This window comes from Pseudopodoces humilis, chromosome 15, assembly GCF_049639895.1.
Source record: "Pseudopodoces humilis isolate 2021_Gansu_Grassland_sample_001 chromosome 15, ASM4963989v1, whole genome shotgun sequence".
Taxonomy (NCBI): Eukaryota; Metazoa; Chordata; class Aves; order Passeriformes; family Paridae; genus Pseudopodoces; species Pseudopodoces humilis.
In genome coordinates this window covers 16,382,089-16,401,510 of record NC_142214.1, presented here as the reverse complement: position 1 = coordinate 16,401,510, position 19,422 = coordinate 16,382,089, and the positions used below count along the sequence as shown (strand labels likewise).

Below are 19,422 nucleotides of genomic sequence, written 5' to 3'. Positions count from 1 at the left end.
CAGGGTTGCAGCTAGCACTAAACCATGTCTTGGGGAAAAACACACACCTTAATTATTAAATAGTGATGGGAAACACACTGTCACACTTAGTAAAAACCAATTACTTTACTTCTCAGACTCTGGAAAGGAAAATGACTGAGTGGATGCAAGCCACTTTTAAAGTCACATCTTATGAGAAGGTAACAGAAAACTATTATTCTCAGTCTCTTGATTTCAGTTGATGCTCCCTAAATGTATGATAATATTAAGGGCAACAGTTTCTAAACATGAGGTAGGTACTTCACTCAATTTACAGTTAACCTGCAGCATTTGTTAGTGCTGAAGTTTTTCATATTTAAAATTAGGCAAATTCATTAAATTAAAATCAACATAAGACTGCTATATAAGCATTTCTGCATCTGCAGAGCAAGCCTGATCAGAGAATTGTTCCACTGAGAAGTGACAACAAAAGAAGAGATGAGGATCCAGTTCATTATGCACAGGTGCTGATGCTATGCCTAGAAAGCTGGAAAGGCCCTTCAGCAGTGGACAGCACTCCAAGCAGTGAAGCACAAAGCTTGAAAAGGTCAGAACTCTGGTTTGAAATCCTCATGAAACCACAGCCTAGATCATTACCTTCATTCCAGATGAAGTTTGCACATGAGATGTGGTGACCTCTCCACTGCCTATTGCATTTCCCCTCTTCAGTGTTCCAACATCACAATCTCTTAATAATAATCTCTTTCTTATGTAGGTAATACATGTAGCCTTGAGAAGACTCTTTTTATCACTTTCTCAGCTACTTACAAGAACTCAGACTTCATTTCCAATCCACTTTTTTGGTATAAAGAAGAAAGAAAGACATGCTGGAGGGAAGGGATGCTATCCAGAGGGACTTGGACAGGTTTGAGTGGTGGGCACTGGAACAGGCTGCCCAGAGAACCTGTGGATGGTCCTATCCCTGGGAGTGTTTAAGGCCAAGTTGGATAGGGCCCTGATCAGTTTGGAATAATGAAGGTGTCCCTGCTCATGATCTTTAAGGTCCATTCCAACTCAAGCTGTTCTGTGAGTCTATGAAGAAACCTTTAAATTAATTATAATCTGTTCCTTTCCCCCATGCCCTCACAATGAAGTCTATTATAAAATATATACCTGATTCTGAGACTGAGAAATCACAACCTCCAATCTAAGGCATTGATAGCGCAAGTTCACCGCTCACAGAAGAGGTGCTAATATTAAACACAGCATTTTACCAGCCCTTTACAGCTGCAGGAAGATTACAGGAGGTCTGGCACAATTTGGTGGTAACTCATGGGTGTCTACTGGAATGCTCACTTCTACATAACCAGTGCTGCCAACAACTGGTATGAACAGTGACACCTGACACTGCTACTCCCTGCTGTACACTAACATTTCTACTTCATATAGTCCTTCCTATATAGACTTCAATCAGCAATGGAGTATCTGCTTCTGTAAATGCTATAGTCAGGTTTCAGTGACATCGAGAATGTTATATTTATATTTAAAAATAGGTGTTTGCAATTCCTTTTTGGTAAGCTGGTAACATCACTATGCAGTCAGCCAATTGATAAACAATAGCATGAGGACAACACACAGTACTAATGGTGGGTTTACACATCAAGTAATATAAAATACAGGTTTCAGATTGCAACAACATGTCTTTCCTGCTGAGAGAATAAGCTCATAACCAAGGCTAAGGATACCCATCAAAATCCATTTTCATACAGCATGGCTACTCTACTCTGCAACTTTATTAGCCAGGTTTCAGCTCCCCAAGTGTCAATTTTCCACAAAGGAATAAAAATACTGGTGCTGTCAGATTAGGCTAAGCAAAAGGCTTTTGTTGTCATTGTTTTAATTAATTAAACAGGGCAATGCAAAGCCCATGGATACATTAACAGCCTAACTGCAAGAAACACTTAGGCTGCATTCTGAAAGACACCATTTATCATTTTAATAAACCATCTGTCTGTCTTTCTCATGCTGATCTTCTTTGCCTTCAGCACACATCTCAGCATACCACTCCCAGCACTCCCCTCCTTGGACAGGAGCCCTGTGCTGTTTCCAAAGCAAAGGGGATGCAGTCCCTGCATACTGCAACACCTAATTCTTGAGCACCGCTTGTCTCTGTGTTTTGCTAACAGTAAGCAATCCTCAGTACTGTCACATTACAGAAACACTGCAGGTTCTTCACTGATCTTTCAAATAAATACCTGCAAAACCCAACCTGAAGAAAGGCATACAGGATATATCCGTCTGCTGAAGGGATAGGGACATGCCTAGAGATGGGATAGACTCACCTGTTGACATATACTCCTCAGTACATACTTGGCATAAATATCCAAGCTGGCTGTTTCTACAGTTACTACACGACCACCAGCCTTCCTGGTGCCCAGCTCATCATCCATGAGATCATCAACACCTCCAGGGTGGGAAAAACCAGAGCCTTTCAGTTCTGCATCTCCTATAAGGAAAACACAAGTGTCACATAATCAACAAGTCTAACCACAAAGCCTGACTCAAAGAACATCTTGAGATTTTGTAAACTCTCCCTGTGATCAATGACCTCTCTGCAGCAGCCAACAGACTCAAAGTATGTTCACAGCTACAGATAAGCCACATATTCACCAGAACAGGTCTCCTTTGGCCTTCTGCACAGCCAACACGAACAATATAGTGCCTTTCTCCCACTCCCCTGAAAAACATGGTTATAGATTCAGGCTAACACAGGTACAGACCCAGAACAAAGACAGCCTTCAGCACTGCAAAGACTGCTCCATCCACAATACGATTCTGGGAAGCTGCCAGTAAGTGACGGTCACAGGAAGAGCGGATTCCCACAGTGGGTTTGTCTGCAAAGAGGACAAAGGGGAAAGGCAATACTCAACAAGAGAGAAAGGCACAGGCTCCAGAGCTGCCTGAATTATGTGCCAGCAAGTACCATAAAATCCAGCTCTGAGAATCTCGAGGCCAGTTCCTTTCCTAACTGTAACATGGGGTCCATTTAATTAAGTTTCAAGAAGCATAGTGCCAATCACATTGTGACAACCGAACCATGAAATCCAAATGGGGTGCAGAGCCTGTGTCATGAACTCCAAGCTCCAACAGTACCCTAGACCTTAAATACAGGCTGGATTTAGAAATCTGAGCTATCAGGATACTGGTGAGAAGCCAAGAACAGAGCTTCCTGGAATGTTTCCATCATCACACAAAAAAGGAGTGCTGTAAAACAGCAGCTTCTGGCACCAAGTTAAGAGGCTATACACAGCTCAAGACATAAAAGAAGTGATCATTACTCTAATGGCTTAGTGACAGCAAGGCCACCTCTACTGGCTGGTTTCCTGCCTCCAAGAACCTTCTCCCCAGTGCCAGGCTACCATGGAGTGACATAAATGGAAGGATACTGTTCTTTGTCCTATGAAGGAAGTGCATCAGGCTTTGCCTGCTTTATTCAAAGCAAGCAGGTTATGATCTCTAACCATAAGGTCTCCTATCTCTCTTCTTGGGGTGCAAGAGCCTTAGTACTTGCACAGCAAAGAAAGGCTCTAGGTTCATTCGCTTACTGCCGTCCTGCTGGCATGGGTTCAGCTGTGGAGTCTTAAACAGATGGAGTAAAATCCGGCAGGTCAGACGTGCTCCTGGTTCTGAGTCCTGTTCACTGCAGGCTATGTAAAGAAAAGAGACAACTGAGATTTCTTAAGCACCAGGACAGCTGACTCTCAATCCAAAAAGCTATTCACAGTGCACTGCCCTGGAGCAGCCAGACGAGAAGCTGCAGCAGCCTTATTGTATTTACAAATATGGAGCATGTGCAGCAATTAACATGCAAGCTAGCAAATCCTTCAGTATTATCCCCAGTGACATGCACTGTATTCTGCTTGCTCCATCTTTCCAACTTCACCCTGTCAAGAGTCTGGATGCTTCAACCCCCAGAGCTGATGATAGGAAGGCTGATGGCAGAGTAAGGCAGGGGCACAGGTGCTATAAGCCCAACTGACTGCTCTAGCCAAAATGTTACGCTGAACATTATTATCAGTGGGAGGCATACTGCTGGAGTTCAGAGCTGAGTACAATGGTCACACAGTGAGGCTGATAACAGCTCCCCATGTTTATTTCAGCTCCAACACAAACTCAGGAGAGCAGGGCAGTGAAAAACCTTAGCACAACCAGTTTTTGGTAGAAATCAAAAGCCCCAAATTTCTCTAAAGCACCACATTCAGTTATGAAGTATAAGAGAAGTTTTGAAGGATTGTTTCACAACTATAAAGTTCACCAAGCATGCATTAAGCACAGGCCTTTGGGCCAGAACTGAGAGTCAGAGGTTTGTGCAGGGATGCACTTACCAGCATTGAGGAGTGAGGGGATAGCAGCACAGCGAATCAAGTCCTCCAGCAGCAAGCACTGCCGGGCAATGAGAATGGCAACAAAGGTAGCCAAGGAATCATGGAAAGATAAGTCACTGACCTGAAAGAAAGGAGATCAGCCAGTGATCCAAACAGCCTCTACCTCATTCCCTTTGTCAGTAATTCCTAGGAGCTGTGGGGGGCAGAAGGGCCCATAACCCCTGGTCAATGTCCATGGTCTGCCCAGGCTGCAACAAATAACAAGGGCAGCCCCCGGTATTCAAAGCCTTTTCCCTGCCCTCAGAAGACAAAGCCTCCATCCCTTGTTCACTTTTGCCTTCTCCCAAGGGATCCCTCCACTCCTGCTTCAATTCCTTTTCCCCTTTTGAATGTTTGCACTTGCATCAACATTGCAGAGGAGATCATTGAAGCCACAGGTCCCATTATTGGAGGAACAGCACAAAGCTTTGAGCACACCCAGCCACTCGGCACTTAGAGACTTGCAGTAGCCAGTTAGCTCAGCACACAGGATAGCAATGTCGTTCACCCTGTTAAATAAATAATGAAAAAAGCAGAGGATCAGCTTTGCTACTCATGCATGACATCAGGTCAGCGACTTTCTAAGGGACCTCAGCCTTGGCTCCTCCTTCTTCACACCCCGAGACAGCCAAGATATGGCCACTGGCTTCCTTACCCTCACCTAAAGAATTTCTCAGTAGAACCATGAAAGCTCTGCCTCTCACCTGTCTGGATCATGGTGTCCCACACACACGTGCATTAGTGCATTACAGACGAAACTGTAGCGATTGGCTGGGTTTTCATTGAGGCTCTTGCCCAGGTTGGTGTACGTGAAGTTATGTGCAGATGGATTTTCAATAGTGTCAATCATGAACTCTGGTTCCCATAGCATGTTGGAGTCAGATGGCTCAACATTGCAATAGATTGTGTTCTTCACCTTGGAGCAGAAGTCACTAAACAGGACAGAAAAGTGATTAGGAACACAAAAAAACTAAGCAGCCACTGAACTCTGGTGAGCAAAGACAAACCCTCCCTGGGCTAGAAAACGTTGAAACTCAAGATCAGTGTGTACCAATAAGGGCCAATTAATTTGTTATTTTCTATTCTTTCCTTTCTGTGCTTGCATTCTAAGACATATTGAACATTCAGTTTGTTTTTCACATCAGACAGAGCTTTACAAAATTTTTATCAGTACTCCTCTTCTGTGGGGAGGAGACTCAGTTCCTCATAAGTCATTTGAAACCTCTGGTAATTTATCTACTCACCCTCTTTTGGACCTAAATCCACTACATGCTTTTTGAAGTTTGATGCCCCAAACCACAAGGCACAGTTGTACCATGACATAAACAGGGCCTAATGATGCTCTTTGTTCTGTTCTCCATTCCTTTACAAACAATACTTAACATTTAATTTGTTTTCTGACTGCTACTGTACCCTATAATGACATTTTCAATTATGTATCTGTTAAAGCTCAAAGATCCTTTATGGACCCAGTAGAACATATCCACCACCCAGAACTTAGAAAGGAACAAAGATAATCCTAGGTGCATTACTGTACGTTTAACACCACTGACGTTCTGCCAGTTTATCACCTGGTCACCATCAACACACCCTACTACAACAACCTGCAGCCAACTTCTGTTATATGCTAAGTAACAGTTTTATGAAAAGTTTTGATATTACCACTCACTTCTGAGGCATAAAACAGCACAAGCACTAGCAGAGTCCTTTAGAACTCCGCAGTCACTCCTTGTTTTCATCTGTAACTTATTGTTTGCCTGCTAGAGGATATTCCCTTTTATCTGTGGCCACTTACTTTAAAGTTTTGCTGAACAGCTTTTGGGAATTCAGTTAGACTAGTATGATGTTTCTCATTTCTGCATGTAGGACAACTCCTTCAAAGAATTCCAGTACGACAAACTATAAAAACATCAATCCCTCCTGCTTTCAATCCAGTCCAGAGACAGACTTCCAAAGCTCTCTGTAGCCAGGAGTTTGGCCAGCTGCTATCAAGGCAACAGCCATTCTCACAGCCCCTCACTGCGGGGTAACACCAAGGGTCAGATGTTCCCACAACACACCTGCACTGGAAGCTCTAATAGGGAGCAAGGACTGAGAGAGAAGACAAAGTGAAGCACTGTACTGGTAAACAGGGCTGTGAGGAGAACTATCCTTTCACAGGATCAGGTAAGCAAAAAGCCTGGGAGATCTGTGGACTCCATCTGCGGGTGGCTAAGGGTGCTAGTGGAGGGTCAGTTGCCAAGATAAGAACTGCAGAGAACAGAATGCCACAGCATAAAGTAAACCCATAGGACAGAACCTAGAGGCAACATCATCAGAGCAGAACCCAAACTGCTAACAGAAGCAGAAAAAGTAGCACAAGAACAAACACAGAACCAAGCAGAGCAGGTTCAGAAACAGCCCAAGGAGTATTAGAGGGCAGAGAACCACTTTTAAAATTAACTGCTCAGTCCCCACTTTAGCAGGAACTAAATTCTCTACATCTATCCTCCAGGAGTGGGGTAGGTACAGACCTGCGGAGGTGCAGAGGACTACTGAGGTAATTCACTAAAATATGATTATTTATGAGTCAAGACTATCCACTGAATCATTTAGAGGATCTCAGGAGAAATCCCATCAAACAATCAAAACGCAAAGTTTAAGTCAAGGTGCTATAGGGAGAAGTACCCACTCAAATACTCAGCTGCATCAGACTCACCTGAAGAGCTCCCCAAATTTACTTTTGAGGTGACTGCAGGAGGTATACAGGTCATAGAGATAGGCCAGGATACAGCGCTCTGCTGAGGAACCATCTGAGCGGTTCATGCCATGTTTCACCACCCCACACAGACTGCAGAGAGACAAAAATAAGTGAGCTGAACCCTCGGGCACCAAGTAGCTGCCTCTGAGGAAGGACATAGATGTCCATGCCCCTTATAAACCCTCAGCATATACACTGCTTCCTTACACACAGAGAGGGGGAGATGCCCTTACCCTTCAAAGACCTGAGCCATCTGGTCCTGGTTCAGGATAAGGCAGGAGTGGTAGTGCCGCAGCACAGCCACGATGCACAGGCACAAGCTGGTGGTATAGCTGCCAACAAGGTCGGAGGATTTCAACAGCAGTTCTGCCTCCACCACGCTCAGTTCATTCAGCAACTGCACCCAATGACAGAAAAACCCTTCAACAGCCACAGGGGTAAGGTATGGTCAGAAAGGGAGGAGGCACACCAAACCCACAGCCTATAGGACCTGCCAGGAAAGGCACTGCCAGGCACTTACTTTCCACTTAGGGATGCGCCCCAGAACAGTTGGCAAAATGTCTCAGGCAGTTACAAGGAGCTGTCAGGGCTTGGGTATCAGAGGGTAACTGGGACATGGCCACAGGCAGTTTTAAGCAGCTTGTTTGGTAGTTCTATCCTGCATAAGTCTCACTCTGATATCCTTTCCAGGCTAACAGCCACAATTCCATCAGCTAGGCTTCAAGAGACACCTGGTACAGGCTGCAGAAACAGCAACAGGATTTTAGCAGGAACCAGAAGGCAGCGTGAGCTGCTATGTGCCAAGGATCTTTCCAGGGGAGCAAGGCAGGCAAGGTGCCAGGGACAGACAATCCCCTTCTCACTCAGAACAAGCCCTGCTGCAACCAGGGACAGAGATGCAATGCAAGTCCTTTGGAAACAAGCCCAAAGCCTTTGGAAGAATAATCCTCAGAACAGAACACACAAGACTATCTGCCATAGATAACCTATTCCTAACAGCTGCAGCCCAGAAACATTACAATGCTAATCTGACCACATCCATGACACAGGTCAGAAGGTCACCAGTGATGACCAGAGCAGGCCAACTATCACAGCACAGATCTGCTGGCTCTCAGGTGGACAAAGCCCTCCCCAGGGAGCACCTGAGCACACTGCCCTTACCTGGATGGCAAAGTCGATAAGACCACTGATATTGAGTGAATACTCCATCAAGTCAAATATGAACTGCACATGCTGTACCAGAGGCAGGTGGTATGACATTCCCAAAGCAAAGCTGGTGATCTGTTCCAAGACATTACGAGATACCTGCAAGTGCAAGACAACACAGAGTCTCTCTCCCCTTCTAGAAGTCCCTCAGCAGGCTCATCTCCTTCCAGGAAGCTGCTCACAGTAATACAGAGACACAGTCAGGGCCCAAGAAGGATAGCAGTCTTCAAATTTTCATACCTGAGATGTGACTTGGTGCTGATCAAAGTGAGAAAGGTGCTGGAACTTTGCAAAGATATCTTCAGCTGTTGGGAATGCTTCTGGCTTGCTCTTTTTCCTCTTCTGGCCTTCCTCCCCACCTACCAAAGTTGAAAACATCAGAAAACACCACCAGAGGGTTAAACATCAGCCATCAGCTTCTGACAGTTCCCCAGCAAGATCAGCCCCTGTCATGAAGCATAGGCAAAAGGCCTGACTCCTAGACCTTAACTTGATAAGGACTATCTTTAATTAAAAAAAAACGAAACAACATTAAGGAATCCCTAAGAATGACAGTAGGGCAAACATCAAGTTTATCCCAAATGAAAGTACTCCTTGGAGTATCCTTCTGTCTTGATTTGGAGATATACCTATTCTCTGATGAGAACAGACATTCTGAACTGGAGATGCTCAGCCACAAAAGTTTCTTTGTCAAAGCATTCCTTAAAGCATCATCTTTTTGCCACATTTTAAGTTGCCTTTCAGGCATCAGACTAAGAAAGAAAAATTGTAGCTAGATTCTCAGCTGTTGGACACCAGATGCCTTCTGTTGATTTTGACCCAGCTATACAAATTTCCTATCCTATGCACTTAGCACGTGCCTAAAAGTGTAGCAGCATGATACATTTAGCAAAGTCTTTGCCAAACACACATTGGAAAGTATTTTTTGCTTCTTGTACAAGCATCTAAATGCAAGAATAAATAAAATAAAATATGGAAAGCCAAAGTTTTGGCCAGGGTCTCACTCTGAGCCTTTTATGACTCAATTCTCTTCTGATGACAAGTTAATTAAAGAGACACTGCCAGCAGGAAACCAATTGTCTTACTTGCTGGCTATTATGTCTGAAAACAGAGCACCATTCCACACTCTAGTGCTACACTAGTACCTCTTACCAGACACTGTAGATTGTGTAAAATCCTTCCACTGTGAGACTCCAGACAAGGGAATCTGCCAACTGGAAAGATGCTCTTACTTCAGAAAGGAGTGTCTCAAGTTCTACTAACCTGTCTCTGCAGTGCTCTTTCTGTTTAAGACTTTTAGAATGTCTTTGGTTATTTTCTTGATCGTATGCCGAGCATCATCCCGTTGTTTTCCAACCCCAAAAAGAACTACCAGCCTTTGGTTACACTCATGACTGCATGACTCCTCCTGAGGAACCAAAAGAGACAACTGCATTAGCACCTACAAGGCTGAATTCTTTAATCTTGTTTCATATCTGGATCTCTGAAAGGAAAAGAAATCCTTCATCTCAGAAGCTTCTTTGTGAGTAAGCAAGGAACCATCCAGAAAAGCAGAACTTCTCCTCACCCAGCCACAGCAGGGAGAGACAGAAGCCTCATGACAAGGGCAGCAACAGGGGAGCAGTGTCATACCTGAGGAATAGGGAAGTGTGTTGCATACTGGATGTGCCGAGGCTGGTCATACAGAGATGCTAACATTCCTTCCACAGACTTATCCTTCAGCAGAGTCTTTGCTTCCTTTTCAGGATCTGGCTTTTCAGGGGAAGGGCTGGCTTTAGATTCACAATGCATGGGTGGAGAAAACATCTGGGGAGACATCAGAACAAGAAAATGTAGGTAAGGGAACATGGTCATGGAACAGTAAAGACTGCTGAAGGAATGTACCTCTGTTCAGGCCTAAAAAGGAGTAGGAAAAGGAAGGGCTGGAAAAACAGCCAATTCTTAAGGCAAAAACCAAGATAATGTGCTAAGAGACTATTCCTATTTTTTTGCTTCTGGTCCATGTTGTATATTAAGTTAAACACAACAGGAAATAACACAATAGGAGTAATAAATTCATGACTTAGAATTTTGGAAACAGCCCCTTCCACAGAAGTGAGGATCCTGGGAAAGCATATAGCTTTGCATCACACTTGCCTGACATGTATCTTGAAATGTCAGAAATGGCTGGATGGATGTAGGTACTCAGGCATTTTTCAAGCACCACAAGTTTATTTTACTAAGTGCTTAAAAGTGTTCTGCTACCATGAACTATGCCCACAGATAAGAAGAACTGTAAACCTGAGGAAGTAATGAAGGCCACACTGTAGGATGAAAGCAGACTAATGTCTTCTTCCAGGATGAAGAAAACCTCTGCAACTGGTCACTGCCAATCTGATGCCATCATGGTCATTCATTTCTCATCCACTTCCAAGCAGCCCACTTCCTACCCTGCCCAAACCCTGGGCTAGCAGTAGCCACAGAAAAAGAGGTCCCAGGAACAACTGTAACTCACTCAGCTCTGATGAACACCAAACTACATAAATAGGTTATATGGGCCTTTTACAATATGAACTGCCTTACAACCCAGCCACTTCCAGCAGATACACAAAAGCAAGGCACATGCTGTTCCTGGGCTCACTACAACACACTGACCCTACTTACTGAGTAACAGGTAGGAAATGCTGGAACATACCGAAAAGTCTGTCTTTTCCATGTCATCAAAGAGCATGCTGGGGTTGTGGTCAATGTCCATAGGCTCTGAAAGACCTGTGTCCTGGGAACAGACAGAGCAGTTTTACACCTCAGTGATGTATCAGGGAAAAAGAGAGTATTTGTTGACTACATTGGTCATGACTACATTTGTTGACAAGCACTGATGTCAATGTTGGACAGTGACAGCAATATGCCACGAGATCCATGGTGCCTGGCAAGTTGGAGCCTGATACACCTCAAATATGGACAAGCCTCACACAGCACTTCATGATATGCTGCTCTGTATTAAGCCATGCAAGATTTTCCTATCTACCCTTCTGCAATCTGCAGGTCCTTTGCAGTCACTGAGAACATAACCTTAAATTGAAATGGTAAGGAAATAGTTTGGGGGAAGGAAGAACAGGAGTCAGCAGTACATCCTCTAGCAGGAGGCTGCAAAGCTGGTAAAAACAGGCAAGCACAACACAGAGATGTACAGGAGGGCCATGGTGTTCGTGCTCTCACCTCCAGCTTGATGCCACTGCTTCCCTCTGTCTCCTTCCTGTCATGTTCCTCAGCAGGGTCATCAAAGGGGGAAGGAGGGCGAGGCCCATGAGAATCCATGGCAAGATCACCCCGGGAGATGAGCGTACACATGTAGATGTTGTGGGAGAAGACATCATGTCGGATTAGCTCACAGAACAGCAGCACCAGATTAAAGAACTCCACTTTCTCATTTTCCTTCCCAGGATCAGCTGAAAGGACAACACAGTCAGGGCCATCAGAGTAGTTCTGCACCACTATAAGCAACACCAGCCACCTAACCTAGGGCAAGAAAAAGCATTTCCTGAGATGTCAACACAGTGACTGATACACAGTTCTGAGATTACAGTAGGGACTAAAAGCAGAAAGCCCAGTTTCAAAAATTAGCAATTAAGTCAAAAGCTCTCCAGTGTCACAGCCCAGAGGCACTGGACTTTAGCCTAGAAGTGCTATTCCTGGGTGTACAAACAGCTGCCTGCATCATTCAAATCTGTTATCCTATCCCCCTTAACCTGTCTGCAGAAATTCCCATGAGAGCCAGAGCTCTGTCACCAGTTAAAAACCTCCCTTTGGTTCTCAGCCTGAAGTAACTCCTGATTGAACTCATTTATCCTTGGCCAATGCTCTGTTAACAGAAGTGACTCTGTATCATCTTTCTATCATCTGGCCCTGCAAGTTGCTTTTCCTCCCTCTCCAAGAAAAGCTCTGAATTGCAAGGAAGTCAGAAAGAGAATTTAGATGCACCCAATACACACAAGATAACTGCACACAAATGCAAAGTTTGCAAGAGAAGGAAAGCTAGAAACTGGGAGACCACAAGTTCTTATTTACATACTTAGCATAGGAGCTTGAGTGTCAAGGAACTGCATAAGGACATCCTGAAACACAGGAGCGCTGGCTGCTGACAGAGAGCCTGATGAGATGGAGCCCTTCTCATCCACGACTTCAGAGTCCCCACATCTCTGCAGAAACAGAAAAAAGTACCAACCGCTGATGCAGAGGAGAAACTTCCTATCCATGTATCTCAAAAAAGACGTCTTCAAGAGAATTTTTCTATCCTGCTCTTACAAGCAAGCCACCACACAGGTTTCTGTAAGCTACTGCACAATCTCCAAGTATGTCAGCACTTCTGCTGTCCTCAAGAAATGGGATATGCACCATCCCACAGGCTCATTTATGACCTACATTGGGTCAGATGGAGCAAATGCCATAATTAGCAGCATCAGTGACAAGAGGCACTGTGCTGATCAGCCTTTGCCTATAATCGGAGTTAGGTAACCTCTGCTCTCCTTTAATGCCCCCAGCCTTCCAGGAATAAGGACCTACCTCAGCCTCAATCTCTGCTTGACGCTTCTCCAAGAGTTTGGCCACGACCATGGCCCTGTGGCGCCCAGAGCGTTTGTAGCTGACAGCCCATTCACACAGCAAGGCCACCACTGCATCATCGTCTGGGGAGATCTGGGGGGATAGAAACACTGCAGTGAGAACCTGAGCCAAGCAGAAGAGGGGAGCAGATATAACAGTGGGTCTACTCCTCATAGAACAGGGCCTGAAGACTGCTACATTCCCCTCCTCCTAACAGGGAGGACAGATGTCAAGCTAGAGTCCTTCTGCTTTGACTCCATTTTGCAACACTAGGTCCACAGCCCCTGAAAAATCTCCAGACTGACTCTGCTTCAGAAAATCATCCCTCTTCCAGGAGCACATCTATAGAGTGGTAATCACAGCACTGAGTAAAACACAACTTCTCGACACCCTCATACAAAGTATACAAACAGCCAGTGCTGCAGCTCTTCTAGGAACCAGTGCAGTAGTGGATGCACTCTGGTCCTACACATCATAAAACACATCATCTCCCAGGCTAAGAGGAACCTGAACTGTGAGCTCCTAGGAATCAGCAGACAGCCCAAAATGTAACCAGGTTAGTACTGACATAACAAGTCTCTAGCACCAATATGGTATGCAGACTGACACCTTTCATCAATGAATTCTCTCAAGCTTACATGCATTTGTTGGACTTTCTAGAGCACAGAACCCACCCTTCTCATTTTAGTACCTCCCTAACAAGGCTGCATGAAATCCTTTTCAATGGAGATCATGTCCCTTGGCCAAGGGCCACTACCTAGTCAGCTCTCAGCAGACATAGGACAGTAACACTGGGATATAAACAAGAACACAGCCACATCCAAGACCAGGGCCCAGCAGCAAAGTCCCAGAGCACCTCATGACTGTCTTTGGTAGGGCCCAGCCCAAATATCCTGTTATACAAGGAATCCAAAGAGTTGCTGAAGTCAGATCTTTCAAAGCTGTGACTGTCCAGAACTTCTAACGTATGCAAGACACGGCCAATAGTGAAACCTAGAAAAGAACAGAAAAGAGAAATGTGTATTTGGCACCCGGTACAACAGACTCTAGAGCAACACCAGATGCGTTTCCAAGGTAGCTGAGGTCAGAAGGGCCTACACCTTGTATCAAGACCAGTTCTACATGGAAGAAAAGATGGGTTGTATCTGTGGGTGATTCTCTTCCAAGTGAAAGAGAGGGTTTGGACCCTTTATCCAAATGCCAGATGGACCCTTCTCTAAGGGAAGTCTGATACATTCCTGGGGCCCAGGTTAAGGACATGAAATTATTAAACTTCCTAGTTTGGTACAGCCTTCAGACTATTACCCATTACTGGTCTCCCACAGAGAAGATGAAGTCGCAAGAGTAGTCCAAAGACAATCAAAAGGGACTTCAGGATCTTGGGACCAACCATTAAAAGGGATTCTGGAAGAGAGATTATTTTCTCTTCTATCCTTCCAGTTACAGACAATGACATTGGAAGAAACAGATGGGCCCAGTCTATTAACACATGGCTCCATGGCTGGCGTTGCCATCAAAGTATTGATTTTTTTCTGACAATGGGAGGGCCTAAACAGCACCAGGCATGCTGGATTGTGTATGAGAAAGTGGCTGGACAGTCACATCCAGATGGTAGTGGTCAAAGGCTCAGAGTCCCAATGGACATCAGTGATGAGCGGTGACATAGACAAAGATCAAATGCACCCTCAGCAAGTCTGTAGATGACACCAAGCTGAGTGGTTTGGTTGACAGTCCTGAAGGATGGATGACATCCACGGAGACCTGGACAAGGTTCAATGTGGCCAAGTACTGCACCCAGGGCAGTGTAACCCCAGTATCAGTCCAGGGAGATGAACAGACGGAGAGCAGCCCTGCTGAGGATTTGGGGGTGCTGGTGGATCAGAGGCTGGACAGGACCTGGTCTCACAGCCCAGAAAGCCAAGTGTGTCCTGGGCTGCAGCAAAAGCCCTGTGGGAGGGGATTCTGCCCCTCTGCTCCACTCTGGTGAGACCCCACCTGCAGTGCTGCCTCCAGCTCTGGGGTCCCAGCACAGGAAGGACATGGACCTGCTGGAGCAAGTCCAGAGGAGGCCACGAAAATGACCAGAGGGCTGGAACAGTTCTCCTAGGAGGAAAGGCTGAAGATTTGGGATTGTTCAGCCTGAAGAAAAGGTTCTAGGGTGACCTAACTGTCACCTATCACACTAAGGGGGACTTACAAGAAATCTTGAGAAAAACTTTTCACAGGGGCAGGACAAAGGGGAATGGTTTCAGACTGAAAGAGGACAGACTCAGACTACATGTTAAGAAGAAATTCTTTCCTCTGAGGGTGGTGAAGCAGTAGGACAGATTTCCCAGAAAGGAATGTATGCTCCATTCCTCAAAGTGTTCAAGGCCAGGCTGGATTGGTCCTGAGCAACCAGATCTAGGGGAAGGCAGGGGCATTGAGACCACTTGATTTTTAAGGTCCCTTCCAACCCAGACCATTCCACGATTCTATGAGAAGTTTCTGCAAGTTCATTGCTTGGGCTCATTGCCCAAGGAAAGCTGTACCAGTCAGGCAAGGGTCCATCCAGCTTAATATCCTAACTCTCACTGTGGCAAACAGCAGATTTTAGGGGAAAGCATCAGAGCATGGCACAGAGACAAGAGGATAGTTCCCTAGTAAACATTTCCAGCTTCCAGTAACAGAAACTCCCTCTATACCTGGAGTAATGAACCCTTACAAGATTTTGCTCTGGAAAGAAAAAGAGCCATGTCTTACTGCTGACAGTAAATACCAACAGTAGTAGAAAGGAAAAAATCAAAAAGAATAGCCAGACAGGAGTTTTATCAGAGTAGCACAGATCAGGTGGAAAGAAACTTTAACCTACAGCAAGTTACCTGCTGTGGTTTCTTGGCACTTGTCAAATGACCAGCGAACCTCCACAGCCTGGCCACGTTCCTTTATCTGCTGCTCAATTTCACGCAGCTTTGCCCGAACCTAGAAACAATGGACTTGTGTAAACATACAAAAGGATGCCTTAGAAGTCCTGTGAATAAAAATATTAGAAAACAAAGAGATTGACAGAAATTCTACTTAAGTTTAGATTTTGCCCATCTTCCAAGGACATCACTGTCTGGCTTATAGCAGAATGAGAGCACTTAATTCCTACAGAGTGAGACAGCACCTCCAGATATGCTTATCACACAACATGAAAAGAAAATTCCAAAAGAGCTATGATACAGCTGTTATCCGAAACTACAAGAGCTCCCTTTCGTGAAGGCTGCTCACCTGCTGTGTAAAGGCTGAATTCCCCCCTGGCATGGGCAAGTTGGATGGAGCTATAGGCAGGTGGTCCAGTGGAGAGCCAGTCTTTATCCTGCTATCAGTCAAGGAATAATGCCACACAAGGGCACTGGGGCAACACAAAATTATACTCTGTAACAGAAAAAAAAGTCAGTATCACTAAACAAATTAAGGTCAAAACAATTAAGTTACAATTCTACAGAACTAACCACTACTTTATCCTATTGCCCAGGAACTCATTATCACCTATACAGCACATTTACTATCTGGGTGAGTTGGTTTTTTTTGAGGTTTTTTTGTTTGTTTGTTTGTTTGGTTGGTTTGGTTTGGGTTTGGTTTTTTTGTTCTTAGCTCTGAAAGACCCTTTGGATCACACAAACTCACACCTCCAAGCACAACCTAACCCTCATGGTCCAAAAGCAGCATTTACATTAGTAACTTACAACACTTCTCAAGTGTAATGTCTGAAAAGAAGTATGAGGTAACACACCTAAATTAATTTAACCATTTTGTTTGGTAATCGTAAGTCTGATGATTATAGTAACAATACCATGCTATATGCATTCTCATTCTGTTATGATCTCATACACTCACATAAACACAGACAGAACTTCACTGAACAATTCCTATGATATTCCCCTACAGTTTCTGGTTCACAAAGCTGTTTTAGACACTCAAACCAAAGAATCTGCTTATCTTGAGAACATTTCAGCAAAGGTTAATTATGCACATTCTTAGAATTACGGAAATTCTTAGAAATGCACCCGTTTCTACTGAGACATACTAAAGATCAGACCATAATTAACCAACATCAACTTCTTAAGCAGGTTGTGTCTGAACTCCAAAACAGCCAAACCTTTGAGGCATGTATGCTCATCTATTTTCCCCAGATTTTTATATTAAAGACATGTTTTATTGCATAGAAAATAGAAAAAAAACCCTCTAAACTTCTTCAACAGAAAGTAAAAAAGACTTAATAAGAATGCAAAGGGTTTATTTATAACCCTAAATTGCTCTCTGACCCTTGCTTCTAGAAAGATCCTTACTTCTAGTCAACTGTACTATAGGAATTTTCTTTCTCTCTCTCTGAGAGCTGTGTGGCTGCTTCTCGATCCTGTGAGGGCTACTTCATCTCAAGCTTCTGTCTTGAGCAGCAGGTTCCCAAGCTTTGTGCTCTCTTCCTTTCCAACTCCCGCTCCATCCTGCACTCTCTGGAACCTTCTCTGCTTTAATAAGTCTTTTCTCCCCTGAAGAAACAAATCTCCACTCCTTCTGCATGGACCCACCTCACCTAGCCACCTTCCTCTTGAAGAAGAAAAACACAATCATGAATGAATGCACACACTGAACAAGATTTGCCTCTCTCTGACACAAGGACAGTAAGGACTGAATCCCACAGTGTCACAACAGCACCTGTTCTTCAAACATCTATCAGTAAGGCTTTGGCAACCTTGCCCTTTTATTTCAATGTAAACATTTAATCAATTCCACCTGTAAAGATTATGAGTTCAGAGTAGTTCCTTTTCACAGCCTTCTACTACTCCTAAACTACTACATTCTTCCATGAAGTGGGAGGGGCTGTTTCTTGTGTGTACTGTTTGGTTGTGAGTTTGTTTTTGTTTTTTTTTTGTTCTGTGGGAACTTTTATTCTGATGAGGGGTTGTTCGATTTTAAGAGTTGACAAAATTACAAAGCACTTTAATTTCTGACATAATTTCCTTTCCTGGATGACAACCTGCTATTGATATAACAATGGGAAATAACTCTTTTTTTCTTATCCTTTCTTTTGTAAAGCTTTCCCGGCCATATGAGGCACCAGTGAATAGAGCAAAAGGCTCTATTCCAACCCATTTTCCTTATGCAAGTCAGTCAAGGGCACTGCTGTAGCACCGACATCTGACAAAAGCTCTGTAACACCTCAGCAAAGATAACCATGGTTTGATATTTCTGTATTTAAGAAACTGCCGACTCAGACTGTAATGGTTTCTCTGTCATGGCGCACAAATTGTCTGTATTGACCCCAGAATCACCATCACTTAAACCTACCTGAAGGATGCAGCTGAGCCCATACACCACTGGCCGGTGCTGGGGGCACAGTAATAAGTCACTGAAAGGGCTGGGAGGAGGATTCCCTGCAGCTGGCTGAGGGGTGGGAGTTGAAGGAAGAGCATTCCCTGTCTGGGCAGACAGGATGTGTGGTGGGTGCCCACCAGCACCATCCAGCTGCATAGCAAGCCTGCGGGTGCAGAAGTAGGCCAGACGTCTGGACAGGTATGCAGACTGCACAAACTCTCCAGAGTACTGCAGGAAAGATGGAAGGAGAGGCAAACATCCTTGTCACAAGGAACACAAGAAAAAACCTGACCTTCCCAAAGTACTGTACTGTGTGACACTGCCTTGCAGAGGCAGTTCCTTTTTACAGAGAGCTCCTTAGCATCATGGATCACCCACTGGCTGCTAAGCATCAAAAAAACCCTTGAAATGCTCCCTGGCAATGACTTAATGTATAAAAATGTACCCACACCCAGCCTTCCCAGAGCTTCAAAGGTTTGCCCAGAATCTGTTGCAAGAGAAAGAAAGAAAAAAGCAGTTTCCATGTACTGGTGCACAATCAGTGGAACTATCACAGTTGTGGCATGGGCAGGGATTATCAAGTCCAGTGCAGGGAAAAAGGGTAAATGAGAATAAAAACCAGAAAAGAGCAGGACTAAAAAGACATCCTTGCATGAGCTAAGAAGGATGCTCATATGGACATTCCCTGGTGTTCTTGGTGCAAAATAACTCATTATCCCCTTAGGTAATACGAAGGGGATGGCCAAAACAGAAGTCAGTGCTCTCCTAAAGCAAGCTAAGACTGCATTTCTCACCCGCAGCAGCAAAGGAAGGAGCATTTTCAGAAATTCATCTTCTCCTGACCGTATCTTCTCAAAGCACTCGAGGACCCATGTCAGGAATTCATGCCGGTCCAGCATGCCATCCTGCATGAAGATAAAAGCAGAGCAAACAAAGATGGAAGTTGAAGTAACCACCACTAAGGTAGGGAAGACTAGCAGCAGCCTGCACTCCAACAGTGGAAATCACTCTGCAGTTTTTCACAGTTCTGTGCTACCCCTGTCCTATTACTGAGCCCAAAACTGCATCTAGTCCTAGTGGTCTATTCACAGAAAGAAAGCATTTTGCAGAAATAAATCACTTGGCATCCACTCCCTTTGCCCTCCTCTGCTCACACTGACCCAGCAGCCCCCC

General features: G+C 44.6%; 1 protein-coding gene across 3 annotated transcripts in view; it reads right to left on the bottom strand.

Moving 5' to 3' along the window:
* Window positions 1-19,422, bottom strand: part of MED12 (mediator complex subunit 12) — a 36,117-nt gene that overhangs the window by 12,446 nt on the left and 4,249 nt on the right. For all 3 annotated transcript variants that reach the window (XM_014256496.2, XM_088062514.1, XM_088062515.1), the window contains exons 6-26: window positions 19,044-19,154; window positions 18,223-18,477; window positions 16,162-16,308; window positions 15,771-15,870; window positions 13,766-13,902; window positions 12,871-13,002; window positions 12,380-12,506; window positions 11,527-11,756; window positions 11,003-11,083; window positions 9,961-10,134; window positions 9,592-9,736; window positions 8,569-8,687; window positions 8,284-8,427; window positions 7,356-7,519; window positions 7,081-7,212; window positions 5,087-5,314; window positions 4,747-4,891; window positions 4,344-4,464; window positions 3,564-3,665; window positions 2,739-2,852; window positions 2,301-2,464 (exon numbers count right to left, since the gene is read on the bottom strand). In XM_014256496.2, the coding sequence (XP_014111971.1) occupies window positions 2,301-2,464; window positions 2,739-2,852; window positions 3,564-3,665; window positions 4,344-4,464; window positions 4,747-4,891; window positions 5,087-5,314; window positions 7,081-7,212; window positions 7,356-7,519; window positions 8,284-8,427; window positions 8,569-8,687; window positions 9,592-9,736; window positions 9,961-10,134; window positions 11,003-11,083; window positions 11,527-11,756; window positions 12,380-12,506; window positions 12,871-13,002; window positions 13,766-13,902; window positions 15,771-15,870; window positions 16,162-16,308; window positions 18,223-18,477; window positions 19,044-19,154 (3,072 nt within the window). The remainder of the gene's footprint in view (window positions 1-2,300; window positions 2,465-2,738; window positions 2,853-3,563; window positions 3,666-4,343; window positions 4,465-4,746; window positions 4,892-5,086; window positions 5,315-7,080; window positions 7,213-7,355; window positions 7,520-8,283; window positions 8,428-8,568; window positions 8,688-9,591; window positions 9,737-9,960; window positions 10,135-11,002; window positions 11,084-11,526; window positions 11,757-12,379; window positions 12,507-12,870; window positions 13,003-13,765; window positions 13,903-15,770; window positions 15,871-16,161; window positions 16,309-18,222; window positions 18,478-19,043; window positions 19,155-19,422) is intronic.